This window comes from Cornus florida, unplaced genomic scaffold (genome assembly GCF_030987335.1).
Source record: "Cornus florida cultivar Cherokee Brave unplaced genomic scaffold, ASM3098733v1 CherokeeBrave_3.0.0_Hap2_Chr06, whole genome shotgun sequence".
NCBI lineage: Eukaryota > Viridiplantae > Streptophyta > Magnoliopsida > Cornales > Cornaceae > Cornus > Cornus florida.
The window spans coordinates 50,943,204-50,957,900 of record NW_026775576.1 but is presented as its reverse complement, the minus strand read 5'-3'; the positions used below and the strand labels follow the sequence as shown (position 1 = coordinate 50,957,900).

General features: G+C 35.4%; 3 protein-coding genes across 3 annotated transcripts; 1 reads left to right on the top strand and 2 right to left on the bottom strand.

Moving 5' to 3' along the window:
* Window positions 1-4,193: 4,193 nt before the first annotated feature.
* LOC132311501 (protein spotted leaf 11-like) lies at window positions 4,194-5,415 on the bottom strand. Its single transcript, XM_059809416.1, has one exon. The coding sequence runs from the start codon at window positions 5,368-5,370 to the stop codon at window positions 4,909-4,911; it is 462 nt and encodes a 153-aa protein (XP_059665399.1). The 5' UTR covers window positions 5,371-5,415; the 3' UTR covers window positions 4,194-4,908.
* Window positions 5,416-5,508: 93 nt separating this feature from the next.
* Window positions 5,509-8,384, top strand: LOC132314089 (FBD-associated F-box protein At5g27750-like). The gene is made up of 6 exons (XM_059812999.1): window positions 5,509-5,559; window positions 5,658-6,074; window positions 6,220-6,357; window positions 6,482-6,745; window positions 6,893-6,981; window positions 8,258-8,384. Exons 1-6 carry the CDS (start codon window positions 5,509-5,511, stop codon window positions 8,382-8,384), a joined length of 1,086 nt encoding a protein of 361 aa, XP_059668982.1.
* A 2,831-nt stretch (window positions 8,385-11,215) lies between these two features.
* LOC132311500 (uncharacterized) lies at window positions 11,216-13,355 on the bottom strand. The gene is made up of 2 exons (XM_059809413.1): window positions 12,984-13,355; window positions 11,216-12,838 (listed from the first exon to the last, which is right to left on the bottom strand). The coding sequence occupies exon 2, from the start codon at window positions 12,766-12,768 to the stop codon at window positions 11,428-11,430; it is 1,341 nt and encodes a 446-aa protein (XP_059665396.1). The 5' UTR covers window positions 12,769-12,838; window positions 12,984-13,355; the 3' UTR covers window positions 11,216-11,427.
* Window positions 13,356-14,697: the final 1,342 nt, after the last annotated feature.

Here is a 14,697-nt window from a genome sequence, read left to right as displayed (position 1 = left end):
GAAACATAAAGTAATATCATATGTAGAAGATCCGAAAAAATGATATTAACTGGTCTCTGCTCTGCACGATCAAAATCTACATAGACCTGAAAAATAAATAGTGGGTCAGACCCACAAATAAGTTATTTCTACTACATCTAACAGAGACCTAGAGAACGAATACATACTAATCAACTAATGCAATAGCTAAGTAGTTCGTATATAGAAATACACACTAAAAGAACCTCATTAGACTATAGGGTTGTCTCAACCTGAATAATAGGCAACATGCAAAACGCACATATAGTGGGCATGAGTACCTAGACTTACTAGGGTACACAACTACACTACATCTAGCTATACATCCCTGGCAATATACGTACCATAACCATGATCCTAAGACTCAAGCTCATATCATGGAATGTAACTATATATATATAATCCGTCATATCTAAACATAAAATAAATATTTGGTATGTCATCCAACTGATTCAGTTGACCTGACATGAAAATATGTAGGATTTAACATTTTAGTTAATCCATTCCATTATACATGAATAGGTAGGACTTAACGTTTTTAGTTAATCCGTCCCTAATATGCCACCATCCCATACTGGTACATATAATGCATACAATCCATAAATGATGATACAGTTATAATATCACATCAAATAAATCTATACATAGCATGATATAAATTATATAAATATTGCAAAATATAACAATTCTAAGTAGCATGCACTGAATTTATCTCATAAAAATTTACATGCATCTCAAATAATTGTACTCCTCCACAATCTAATCAAATTTGTTTAAAACCAAATAATTGATTAAAATAATTTAATCCAACCATATGTAATTAAATACATATAACATTATCCCAAAAAATGATTTACAATATAATAATTAAATAAAATCATTAATTAATCCAATTACGTGTATTAAAATAAATACCACGTTATTACCAATTTAAACATTATCTTTACTTTTTACTAAAGTGGTAAAACCAACCAACCACTAACTAGTATCCAAAAGTAGTTATATTAATTAACCACATAACACGTTACACGTAATATTAATATTTATGCTAAAGTTCCAACATTTAACCAATACATTATTATCCTATTGATCCATAATTTCAGGATAAAATATTTATCAACAAATTAATATAATGTACAATATAATTTTTACCAATACAACGTTATCCAAATACCTAATCACCACTTAACCATAAATATCACTTACAACGTTAAAACAAACCCAAAAAAAATAAACAACAAAATATGTTGCCTTAACAGGGAATTACGGTCGACCGATTCCCCAATTCGGTCGGCCGAAACACCTACATTGGTCGATCGATCCACTTCATCAGTGGACCGGAACACCTACATCGGTCGACCGAAATAGGTCATCTCTTTCCTCGCGACAGTTGTTCTAAACCTATGACTCCACTATCCGGGTCCTAAATTGTTGTATTGAAATCTAATATGATTATCAATGTTATTTAATATAAAAATACACAAGCCCCAACAATTAAAACAAAGAATCATGCACTAATTTACAGAATTACATACAATCAAGAACCCATAATAAACACAGAATTAGTTCTTGTTTTAATCTGATTAAAGCATGCAACAGATTAATTAATCTTATATAATCACCCTAAGTAGTTCTAGACATGCATTGAATCCCAGATCAAAGAAGAAGAGTAGAACAAAGAACTTGCCTTTAAGGTTTCGGAATGAAAAACTTATCTCTTTCTTCTCCGATCAACTCTCTATTTTCTGGTGACCTTTGGTTGCCTTCACAGACCTCTGCTACTCAAGTCTTAGCCCATGAACAGTCTCTCCTTCTTCCTCTTAGAGTTCGGCCTTCCTTCTTGGTCAACTTTACATACAATCAAGAACCCACAATAAACACATAATTAGTTCATGTTTTAATCCGATTAAAGCATGCAAACAGATTAATTAATCTCATATAATCACCCTAAAGTAGTCCTAGACATGCATTGAATCCCAGATCAAAGAAGAGGAGTAGAACAAAGAACTTGCCTTTAAGGTTTCGAAATGAAAACCTTATCTCCTTCTTCTCCAATCAACTCTCTGTTTTTCGGCAACCTTTGGTTGCCTTCACAAACCTTTGTTACTCGAGTCTTAGCCCACGAACAACCTATCCTTCTTCTTCCTAGAGTTCAGCCTTCCTTCTTGGTTGGCTCCTCTTTCCTCTCTAAAACTCCCGGCTTTCTCACTCTCTGTAACCCTCTTTTCCCTAAATATATATCACATAATAGCCCCCTTCTACAGACCTATACTATTATATATATATATATACTACTTAATACAACCCTACTCCTAATTCTTCCCAAACTATATTTATTAAAGACTAAGAAAGGAAAAAGGAAAATTAAATAAATATACATATATATAAAGTAAAGTATGTTATTCTAACGTGAGATATATATATATATATATATATACACACACACACGCACACACTATAATATATAGCTATATATATATATACTACTGACCAAATCCTATTATAACTATTAATTAATCAAATAATAATACTAGTAATAAAACTATCCTTATATATATATATATATATATATATATATACACACACACACACATATACACCATTATCCATGGGTAAATATCTGTACCCATCAAGACTCCTATTTAAGTAGTCACCCATTGGCTTGATCCATTACTACTATCCATATCTAACTCCTTTAAAAATAAAAGAAAATAAAAATAAAAATAAAAACAAACATTTAATTCAGTCAATCTAACAAATAAATACAATTAGACAAACACATAATTTAAGCAAGCACAACAATTAATTAAAATAAACCATTTAAGCAAACTCAATTTAATTTAAACAATTAATTCAATTAATCATATAAACAAATAGCCAAATAATCAAATAAACAATTAAAAATGCAATTAAAACAAATAAATAAATACTGAGATTATCCTTTTAAAATTAAGGGTATTATAATAGACCCAGGGGGCAACTACCTCCCAACCCAAAAACTTAAGCTATTAAGTGAGGTTACCCCCCACTCGTATATACCCATTCCCTTTTCCATCTAGATCCGATATGGGACGAGCTCCTTCTTGTTATATTCTCCCCCACCCAAACTCGCAATAACTTTGTTGTAGTCGGGCCACCCAAACATCTCTAGACCGAGCATTTGGCGTGACACTAGATTAAAGAGTGGGTCTAGCTCTAATAGTAACTGTAACGGGTGGATACTTCGCAATTTGACCCAAAAGCTTAAACTATTAGGTGGAATTAACACCCAACCCATATATACCCATTCACTTTTTTATCCGAATCTAATGTGGGATAAGCTCCCTCTTGTTATAGTAGCCCATTAAATCTTATTTTATTCTATGCATATTATTGTAAATATTTATAAAATAACCCCTAAAATTAATAAATCCCCCCCTCCCCCCCTTAATAAAACAATCTAATTCTAAAAATCTTTTTAATTCCTTATTTCTTTTCTTTCCTACCCTTATTCTTCAAATTTCCTTTTGTTCTCTTCAAAAATAAAAAAAAAATAAAAAAATTGCATTTTCTTTCTTCAATTAAAATCTATTTTTATCCCCTTCAAAGTTCTTTCTCTCTTTTTCTTCTTAAAAATTTTCTTTTTCATGTGCTCATGTATGATTTATGTACGAATAACCTTCTTTTCTTATTCATTTTTTATTCACTTATTTTTAAATTTATTATTAGAATTTTATACACTTAGGGCATGTTGCCAATCTTTTTTGTTTTGTATTTTTGTTGGCAAATTAGTGAAAATGATAAACAAGTCACAAAAACACATTAATATATTATTGTTACACTATTATATTTCAGCTTGCTGTCTTGCAGCGGTTAGTGAAAAATTATATATTATGACATGCTTACTATGTTCCCCAACCAAATTCCGGCTCCGCCTTTGATTATACGCACAATATGACCCCGACCAAATTCCTGGCTCTTAGTTCCGATGCAATTAAAAATCACTCTATAACATAAGCTTTGAAAATTACACTATAGGTTTTGGGTTTAAATTTTTTTTATTAATTATTATAAATATAAATAAAAAAATTCCAAATAAAAAGAAGCTTGTGTAATTTACTCGTGATACTTGTTTTCAAAATATACTTTTATATTGCTCAAGTTTTCACTAAAATCTCTATAACAATGTCACATCCTAAGCTCAATAGGTCATGCCTTAAGTCCTAATATTGCAAATATTCTTTATTGAGGAGATGGAATGCTAAAAACTTTTTGGGAGGGAATAAATAAAGGAAAATGCTTGCATCCTGTGGGCGGAGGAAGGTTCAACCTTCGCGCTGATATGGCCCAATGACACGATGACAGGTGTCCAAAATAAAATAATAACAAAACACGAGTAATGTCCATTTTGTCCAGGTTAAACCCGTTTTTTACACTCTTCTCTCTCTTTTCTAAATTTCAGAACAGACCAACCGAAGGTAAACTCTCCGACCGCGACACCCAATCTGCTATCACGTCGGAGCTCGAGTCCTCCTCGCCGCTGGGCGATTGTGCGTGTACCTCTCATCAATTCCTCTGTCACAACCCGTACATCAATTTTTTTTTTCTCCCACAACCCATCCATTTTCAGTCACGCGATCTTACATTGGATCTGGTAGTGGTGGAATTGGATCAATTGCCCATTACTGACTGCAACTGCAGGCTCTTCAGGTGAGGTTGAGACAGAATTTTCCATGTCTACCTCCATGATGCCTGAACATCGAATACTCAAAATCTCAAACAATTATTAAAGTTTATACAGGTGATTCGGTGAAGTGCGACTATTTATCTACTACTTTTCTTCTGCAAATGGAATTTCTCATAAATGATGGTTAACAAAAAAATAAAAACTCAACCCATAAAAATTACACATTAGAACTGTTTTTGGATCATCAAACCACCCACTTGCAATTGAGGCAATGACCTCCACCGTTCTTGAAACCGCCACCGCCTCAAACAATCACAACCTCCCTCTCCGTCGGCGTCTCGCTTCCAATCCCAGTCTCGGTGGTCAAACCCTAACCCTTGCGATCTCCGATCCAACTGGTGTTCGGTTGACGTGCCGACCTTGATGAGATGGGCACACGCGGCGTTCTCTCTCGCCGTTGATGTGCCGACCTTGAGAGCTCTGACCAGTGGTTCGATCGCTCCGGATGAAGCTATCAACTCCTTGTTCTCGTTGTAGAGAGATAGGTTTAGAATTGCGGTGATGCCGTACTCTTGAAGCTCAGGATCGGACGACGAGATCAGCGAAATCAACGGCTTGATCGCGCCGGCGCAAGTGATCTCGATTCGGTTCTCGGACTTGTTCTTGGCGAGGAGCCTGATCTCCATCGCCGCTTGCTTTTGATGGTCGATTGGGCTCGCCCCGAGGCCGGAGATGCTTGAAACGGGTTTAACCCGAACAAAATGGGCATTGCCCGTGTTTTATTATTATTTTATTTTGGACACCTGTCATCGTGTCATTGGGCCATGTCAGCGCGGAGGATGAACCTCATCCTCGGCCCGCAGGATGCAAGCATTGTTCATAAATAAATATTGAAATGCGTAAAATGTATGTCCAAGCTTTGGATTTTGGAGGTTAATTTTGCATAAATTTGTTCTCATTGAACCAAATTCAGTCTGTCTACATAGCCTTAAAATCCTCCAGTCTTGATAGAATTGAATTTTTGGATGATGACTCGATCGGTAGGCTCTTTTCGAGCAGCCCTGTGCTTGAAGACTTGTCTGAAACATTATGCGAGCAGAAAGATATCAGTGTCTTTAAGATTTCCGCTCCTGCTCTCAAAATTTTCATCATAAATTGCTATGTGAATGTTGAAAGCAAGTACAAGATTGTACTTAATACACCAAATCTTCAACAACTTACATACAATGGTTATGCAGTAGAAGGTTATTCAGTGAGTAACATAAATTCTTATGTCAAAGCTAACTTCGGTTTGTCTAGAATTGGTGTTAGAGATCTTGCCGTAGCAGAATTTTTTGAAGGAATTGCTTCTAGAGTTCAGTGGCTTCATTTATCCAATGCTACGGTACAGGTTTGTTTGCTCAACTCTTTGAGGTCACACAATCCTTCTCAACGGCTCTTGTTTTCACACTCCGTGCACTCCCGCTCCCATTACCACTATGTGTGATTTAAATTTATAGATATATCTATTGACTATGTTTTCATTTTTCATGAAGACTCTTGAATGGTACTCATATCCACTGCCAAAGTTTCATTGCTCGACTTATTTGGAGCTTGGTGAAATGTATGTTACATGGAAATTGTTACTGGATTTACTTAACAACTCATTGCAACTGGAAACTCTTACTTTTTGGGTAAGGACTACACTAATTTTTTTTTTTTTTTGGGATTAAACGACTTATTATGGAAAAATCTAATTGCTTGAGCAGTTAAATGATGGTTGATACTATTTGTGTGTGTTTTTGTTTTTTTGCTTAGGCACTTTCACGCCCTCGTGACGAAGACCACCCAAGCCATTGGTATCCACCTGAGAACGTGCATTCTTGTTTTTCGTTTCACCTCAAAGTAATTAAAATCAAGTGGTTTGTGGGAGAGGACTATGAGATAAAAATGGCACAGTATTTCTTGAAGAACGCAAAAGTTTTGAAGAAATTGATGATACATCCTACTTCTAGTAAAGAGCTGGACGTTTACAACAAATTATTATTGTTGGCCAGGAGCTCCAAGACTAGTGCAATTGAGGTTTTTTGATCTTTTTTTACCCTGTCATTACCATGGTGACTTTGCTTTTGATCATTTTGTGATGATTTTGGAAAAGTGAATTTTCTGATTTGGAGCAATCCTTCTTGTTGAAGTACTAATATTTGCGGATTATATTTTCCTTTGTAGCAAATCGTATTTGTGATGGTTAGCAATCCAAAGCAGAAACTTATTTTTATTGTTGATGCATATGACATAATCAAGACCTTCATCAAACGGTTTCATTATGTTAAAGTCAGAATCTAGTGTTGTTATTTCAAGATACGTACAACCACTATACAAGCTCTTTTCATTGTTCATATTTGAATCGTGATTTAATGTCCAAAAGTCGACCATATTTAACTATATTTATATGAGTGACGGATGATTCATCGTCATCATCCCCCACTCACATAATACTGTTGGATGCATCCGATTGTCAGATTACATATCATTTTCCTTTCGTTTGGAATCTTGGCCTTCCTAATTTCACCCCCAAGCTTGCTGTTTGGACTTGTGAGGAATTGTTGTGGATGGATTCCACTTTTTAATCCTGCATTGAGCACTCTGTTGGAAGACGGCAAATCCACATTCATCTAGTTTGTCTATGAACTACTGATTAATTGTCCAAGGTTATATGAACTGTTAAATTGAAACTACATTTATATTAAATATTTATTGTTAAATTTAAACTTAAGGTGTATTCGGTTGTATGGAATTGGAACTTGACAAAGAAAATTGACTCAAATTTTTTTCATCAATTTCAATTTCATTTCCATGCAGCCAAACACACCCTTAAGATAAATTATAGTCCACTCAGACCAATTTATAGTATTATACAAGTTCAAAATGGAGTGTAAACTATAGTGCTTTTCATTAGTAACTTTTTCATGTGCATACTGTATGTGATGAAATTTCACGACATATGGGTAAGTTTTGTAAAAAAAACTTTATTATAAAAATATGTGAGCTAGTATGGTCATCATATTTTGATTTCCGAAAAATCAATTTGGTTGGAATGCTTGAAGGGACAGAGAGATGGAATGCTTGAAGCTAAAGAGAGAATATACCATATAAACTTATTATTAATTGATAAATTATTTTTATTTGATTACTACAGTGCATCTTAGCTACGCTGAATTGCATAGAATTAATACGAGGTTTGATTGCATCAACTCCAACTTGAATTTGAATTAAATAGCGAAAAGTTGGACTCATCTTACTTGATTGCAATCCCAATAGCATACTCTATAGAGATTTGAACTATCAACCTTCTATTTTATAAGGTTAAGAAGTATACTATACTACAACCCTAAATAGCTCTATTTAATTCATTTTGCTTTTCACAAATGTCACGAACTTGAACCTTTTCAAACTCACGTGGTCCTTAGAACACCTAAGTAACATTAAGCATGGAAGTGCCTCATGAGTGGGTAGTAGTACATTGATTCTAGGTCAGGCCCATTATCCAAACTATTATAGATTATGAATTGGGCTTTTCATGGGCTTGTTCAGAGCTCAAATGGGCTCGTCTTCAAGAGTGCAAATGGTGGTTGCCAACTTAGTCCGTGTTGATAACCCGTCGACCTTGTTGAGGGAAGTAAAGAAGCTTAGCTTACAAGCTGATCCAACTGGTCTGTAAAAGAACCTTGTGAAACCATGAAAGTTTTTAGAGCAGGCCCATTACTTTTTATTTATTTATTTTTTTTTTAATCTTGGCAAATTAGGGGATTTGGGAACTTGAATACAGGTACACCCGCTCGGAGATCTGGGTGCTCTAAGCCATAATGTCCCCATTACTGCCCATTACTTTTATTTTTTTTTAATCCTGATAAATTAAGGGAGAGGGAATTTAAACACGGGTATATCCGCTCGGGGAGCTTGGCACTTCAAATCTTAGAGCAGGTCCAATGGTAGGGATTTTAGAGACTTTGGGCCCAAATTGGCAATGCCTGGAGTATCCAAAAAGCTTGTTTGATGCAAGTCCAATGGAATAACAATGGTGGTTGCGAATTTCTAATGCTATGTTTGGAAGCATTAACCTTTTGATAAAGGCCCAGCAGCTACAGCATATAGTCACACCTAAAAAAGTTCCAATCATTTCTTTTCTTTTCTTTTCTATTTTCCCTTTACGCCAATGATTTCTTTGACGCACGTCCCGTAGAAGGGTTATTTCTTTTACCCAAACTGATGCGAGTATAAACAATATGTAAATATTTTATGTTTCGGTTGGGAGTACTAAATCCACTTCTTATAAAAATTCAATTCAAACTCAATCGGTGCCATAGATTTGGAATAGTAAAAATCATACTTAAAATTTTAACTAAATTTCTTTTAATTCTAAATTCTAAAATCTGATTTTTTTTTTTTTTTTTTTGTCCTGGCAGCAACTACAACAAAAAAACTGAAACTAGACATAACTCCAAACTCTCAAACAGCAGCATCCTCCTCCAAAAATTTAGGGATTGAAGGCGGCATGGACTGAAGCACCAAGTCCGCTTCCATCTCAGCAGATGATGAACATGCCAACACATGAGCAACCTGATTACCAACTCTTCTCACATGCGTAAGCGAAAAGGAAGGAAAATCCTGAAGCTCCTTTCGCGTAACAGATACCAAAGAAGCAAATGCACCCTCACCAGATCGAACACCCGCTAATGCTTCCACCACTACTTTAGCATCCGATTCAAAATTCTGATTTAATGCTCCCAAACATAGCATTAGAAATTTTGAAAGAAAAAATTCTATGATTGTAATGATGAGTTTTGAAATTTAAAACGGAAATCAAAATATTTTAAAATAGAATTAGATTTCATAGGATTTGAAATCTCAAAATATAGTGTCCACAAATCTTATAAAATTTGGTGGGATTTGATGGGATTAATAAATAAGTTTGTATATTACCCAATTTGCCCATCTTTTTAATGAATCGTAAAAAATTTTTTTAAATCATTTTCTAGGTAGGCTAGAGGCCTTGGTGATAATGAAACATATTATTGCTATTCCTTCCAATAAATAAAGCATAAATGATAAAAGAAATATTTCCCTGATAATAAAATTTTCAACTAATTCCAAGCACACAAATGGAATTTCAATTCAAATCTAATGCCATTTCTTTTCTTCATCATTTTTTTTTATTCCAAATCCCAAAGAAATATATGAAAGAAAAATAAATAAATAAATAAAACAGAGGAGAAACTAAAAGAAAAAAAACTTAAGAGGAAATAATTAACAATTATTTTCAATTGAAGAATGAGATCAAAACCTATAAGCCGTGAGGGTTTGCATCCCTTGGATGCATTGAGTAGGACATGCGCTGGGTCCAACCCAATGCATCCAAGGGATGCAAATCCCTTCACTATAGGTTTCAGTTTCATGCCAATTCATCTATACCATCAAAAGTTGTAACTTAGTGGTATCTCCTCTATCAATGTAAAAGGTGAAGGTTCCAGTCCTACATGAACAAATGAGTTTGAGTTTCTTGCCGATGATTACAAAAAAAAATAAAAAATAAAAAATCCTTTAGGCCTCTACTTGTACTGAACCAGACGATTAACCTCCAGAAATATAGCGCCTCAATTTAATATTGACTGCAACTGAAACAACATTGCTTGCAGCTCCAGCTTCCACTACTGGAGGATCAAGATAATCTACAATATTAGCCCATAAACTAAGCACCCTCACATCACTATCCCTAGTTAATGATTTCAGTTTTACCACTCATCATCATACTCATTACAAAAATTCAGTGGGATCTACAAACCCTACAGTATTTTCCTATCTTTGATCATCACTTCAGAATCAGGATTGATTGAACTAACTCAAATCTGTACATAACTACATATCTCAATCTGTTTTAAGAATACTAGGCACAATATGCTCATAATTTGAGGGTTGCTCATGAAGTCTAATAAGATTTCTCTTTTTGGAGAAAATTGAAGGATGCATTTCTGAGTAGAAATGTTTCAACAAAACTATAATCAAGGAAGAAGAAGCATCTATTTCTAACTATTGTTCAACATATATATATATATATATATATATATATATCAAACAATGGGGGATGTTGATCATTCAACCGAAAGAATGCATGTTAAAGAAAGAGTTATAAATTTGTTCGATTTCAAGTTGAAGGCATGGTAGGAAGAGAGAAAAAAACCTAAAGAAGGTAGATAAATTCTGGCACATAATATACTATTTGTTGGTTAAATTTGCAAACATGTTCTTCTTAGCGACTTATAAATCCATCCCCTTACCACAAAATATTGGAATAGTTTCAGAAATCTATGTCAAATGCAGATACATATATTAAGATTTAACCATATGTGAGTATCATATATTGATACAATTATTTGCCTTGGTAATAACATTTTTGAGCTACAAGCTCTAAATAAGGAGAATGATTAATAAGCACTTGAAATATTTTTAACTACAGAACCAAAACATCAAGATCAATGATCACATAGAACACTGTTAACAGAGGAACAATTACTTAATTCAAGTTAATAGAACAGATGAGTCACTATTTAAAGTCATCAAATGAAAAGGATTGAGCAAGGCTAAAATAATTAAAATCTACATCAAAGATACCATTTGTGAAGGTGAGATAAGCCCAAACTTCAATAAATTAAACTCAGTGACTCGGCTAACAACTTTCACCTGAATTTTGCAGCACCAAGTACTGGTCAGAAGAAAGCCCGGCTACCATAGAACACCCTCGAATTATCCTTCCTCTTCTTCTCGATTTCTACTTTGTTGTTATGGTTTTGAATCACCACACCACGGTCTTCAGGTTCCGGTTTATCCAGGTCCATTGGAAGCTTCATCTTCGCCAGAGACTCGGTAAACTGTTGCATGCTCCTCATGTACATGTCAACTATCTGTTGCTGCATTGCTGACTGTTCCACCTCAAGATTAATACTTCCAAGTGGCGCCGAAAACACTTGACCGAATTTGACAGAACCCATACTCCCTTCCTTGCTGCTCTCCTCTTCCTTCCCTGAAAAATTTGGCCCTTTCTCCTCTCTGACTACACTTTCCTTCTTTGAAGTTGGAGTGTCTGGACAACCACTGGGGCTTTGATTAGTTTCTATAGTAATTGATGCGTTTGGAGAATTTGATAATTCACCAACCATATGATTCTTTTTCTCCATTGAATCAACTGAGTTTCTATCATCACTCAAACTTGTCATTGTGGAACTCAGGAACCCGGAATTCTGAATGCTCCCATTGGGAGAAACGGATCCACCCCGGTTGTCCTCAGACGAGTTTGTAGTCATTTCGTAGTAGTCAACTGGCTGATGAGAAGCACCAAGATGAAGGAACGACCCAGGCACAACCAACCCAGGCCTCAAACCCGAGCCACGCCCTGCCAAGTCAAAATACTCAGAAACCATCTGCTGATTCTCTCTAACTACATCCATATCAGGAAACTCGATCCTTGAATACTCGACTGGGTCTAAAACAGCTTCGGACATCTTCCGATCCAACAACACAACTTCTGAAGTTATCGAAGAAACGGCAGCTGAATCAGAGAAAGAACCGACAGAGGGATTGAGGGGTACATCTGTGTTCAAAGAGAGACTCAATTTAATGGTTCCAGCGGGGGAGTGAAACAAATCAGTGGAAGATAGACTATAATCTTGAGTAAGCTTTCCTTTCCCAACTGAGGAAATTGGGACCAAAACAAAGCCCAAAAGCTGATCTTCCATGTAATTCTTAGCCCTGCTAAGCATCCAAATCTCACATTTGAGGACAGCGTCGAATTGGGCAACTTTCAAGATCAATTTCTCATTGAATTCTGGGTTTTTACCACCACCATTGATGATGCTAGTTGAGAGGGTCTCATCAGGGTTATAGGTGAGAGAGAATTTGGCATAAACATCTTGGTTGTCATAGATACAAATGTTGTGAATGTTCCTAGCATGGTGAACATAAATTTCAAGAATCCCAGAAAACTCAGCATCGTCTTCTGCATTCGAATTCGGGTTGTATCGAAACCCGGTTGTTTGATTGAAGGAATCCATAACAACAAATTCAATCTCTAAATTTATTCACTTCAGGGTTTCTCAAAAATCAAACCTTTTTTTTGTGAAACTGACAAAAGAAATAGAAAAAAATAAAAACAAAAAACAGAAGAAAATAGTTGTCACAGAGCAATTTTATCAAACACAATACATTCAAAGTAATTGAAATATCACTGAGTCTATGAACTGAAGTTTGAAGAGAGAGGGAGACTTACAGTGGAAATTTTGGAGCTTTGTGCAAGTTGAGAAGTGGGTTTGTTGGGGTGAAAGTGGGATAGATGGAGAGGGAAGAATAGGAACGAAAATCAAAGGGAATGATAATGATGAAGAAGAAGCAGGAGTGTGTGAGAGGATATTTTTTCCCCTTTCCTTCCCACTTTTTCTTCCTTCCTCTGCTTTTTGTGGGGGATGGGGGGGTGGGTGAGGGATAGTGATTCTTGGTGAGAGAGAGAGAGAGGGGGGTTTGCTTTGCTTGACATTGCAGCTTCCACTTCCAGTGACGAGAGCCTGCTCCACCAAGAGCAATCGAGGTCCCACCAGTCCCCATCTCCATCATCTCTCTCTCTCTCCTCTCTCCCCCCTCTCTCTCTCTCGCGAAGATGCTCTCCAAAGCTTTAAGACAAGACAATCTATATCCATCTCCCCAAGCTTTTAAGACACCAAAATGTCTACCCAGTCACATGGCCACATACAAAAATCCCATACCAACAGTGATACAGAGTTGGACTGTCAACATTCTCCAATTCTCCTATGCTCCTAGCGTAACCATTTCGTGTTTGTCCCGTGTTTTTACTTTACTAATAACTATATTAGAAAAACTTGTTTATTCTCACTGTTAGTGTAATACACACGTTCGCAATATTACACAAGCTCGAATAATAAATAATTAGATATATCATAAGAAAAAAAAGTCTTAAAATGCATTGTGCAATAGACACAAAGAAATTTTTCTCGTGTTGTAGGGTTATAGGCAGACATCCCTCCACGAGAGGGGATTCAAATTTCGAGATCCGCCCTACCCTAAAATTACTCCATGTAATAAATGTACATACAAAATTATCGCAAGGGTGGCTCTCACACACGAATTTGGTTCCTTTCCGTGCACTAGATAGTTCAGTGCACAGCAGAAGGGTGACAGGGTAAAACTTACTCTTATACGAGAGTTCCACTCGAGTACTGTTACACTTAATCGGTTTTTTTGGCTATTTTAATAATCAGTATCCAATTAGTGATGCATAACGACAGTTCTCTCTTCTTTGAAAGTTTTCAAATCAAATAGACACATTAGTTGATAATAATATCAATTCAGGACTTTTATTATTTTTCGTTCTCCTCTATAAACGAAGTGATCCCACTATTCATTGTGTCAAGTGCACAGGAAAGGCTCGTATTCTCAATCGTTTTATAAATTGAGAGACACGGTTTAGAATCCTTTGTTCTAATTTGATCAGACATTATTTGTAATGGCCTACTCCTTAAAAAAAGTCCAAGGATGAGTGTATATCATGTGTATACACAGTTACAACTATTATAGCATACTATTTGTAATGGCCACTTCTTGAAAACAAGTCAAAGGATTAGTTTATTATACAATGTATATATAAAGTTTGATGCTATACACCTAACAAATCCCATGTGAAGAATATGAATGCTATTTGTAGGTGAGTGCTACAAGAAATTGGACCAAAAGAAAAAGTGGAGGGGGCTCATGCTTTTGCCCAATAATTGCAACTTATAATTTACCTTAATGACTTGTATTCTACACTTGAGTAAATGATTTATAAATCAAGTTCTAAAACACAACATGTGAAGGAAGTATAGACTATCTAGGAGAGTTTATGAAACCAAATAATCAAGATTCTTCTTGCTGCATTGGATTAGCGATTTAAATTTGGGACATTGCAATCTACATTAAAAATGTAACACTAT

What these genes read in the sequence shown, in the direction of transcription:
- LOC132311501 (XM_059809416.1), bottom strand. Translation starts at nt 5,370, where the DNA reads ATGGAGATCAGGCTCCTCGCCAAGAACAAGTCCGAGAACCGAATCGAG.
- LOC132314089 (XM_059812999.1), top strand. Translation starts at nt 5,509, where the DNA reads ATGTCAGCGCGGAGGATGAACCTCATCCTCGGCCCGCAGGATGCAAGC. An exon ending in CCAAGACTAGTGCAATTGAG is followed by an intron (nt 6,746 to 6,892) that starts GTTTTTTGATCT and finishes TTTCCTTTGTAG; the next exon opens with CAAATCGTATTTGTGATGGT. An exon ending in ATCAAGACCTTCATCAAACG is followed by an intron (nt 6,982 to 8,257) that starts GTTTCATTATGT and finishes GGGCTTGTTCAG; the next exon opens with AGCTCAAATGGGCTCGTCTT.
- LOC132311500 (XM_059809413.1), bottom strand. Translation starts at nt 12,768, where the DNA reads ATGGATTCCTTCAATCAAACAACCGGGTTTCGATACAACCCGAATTCG.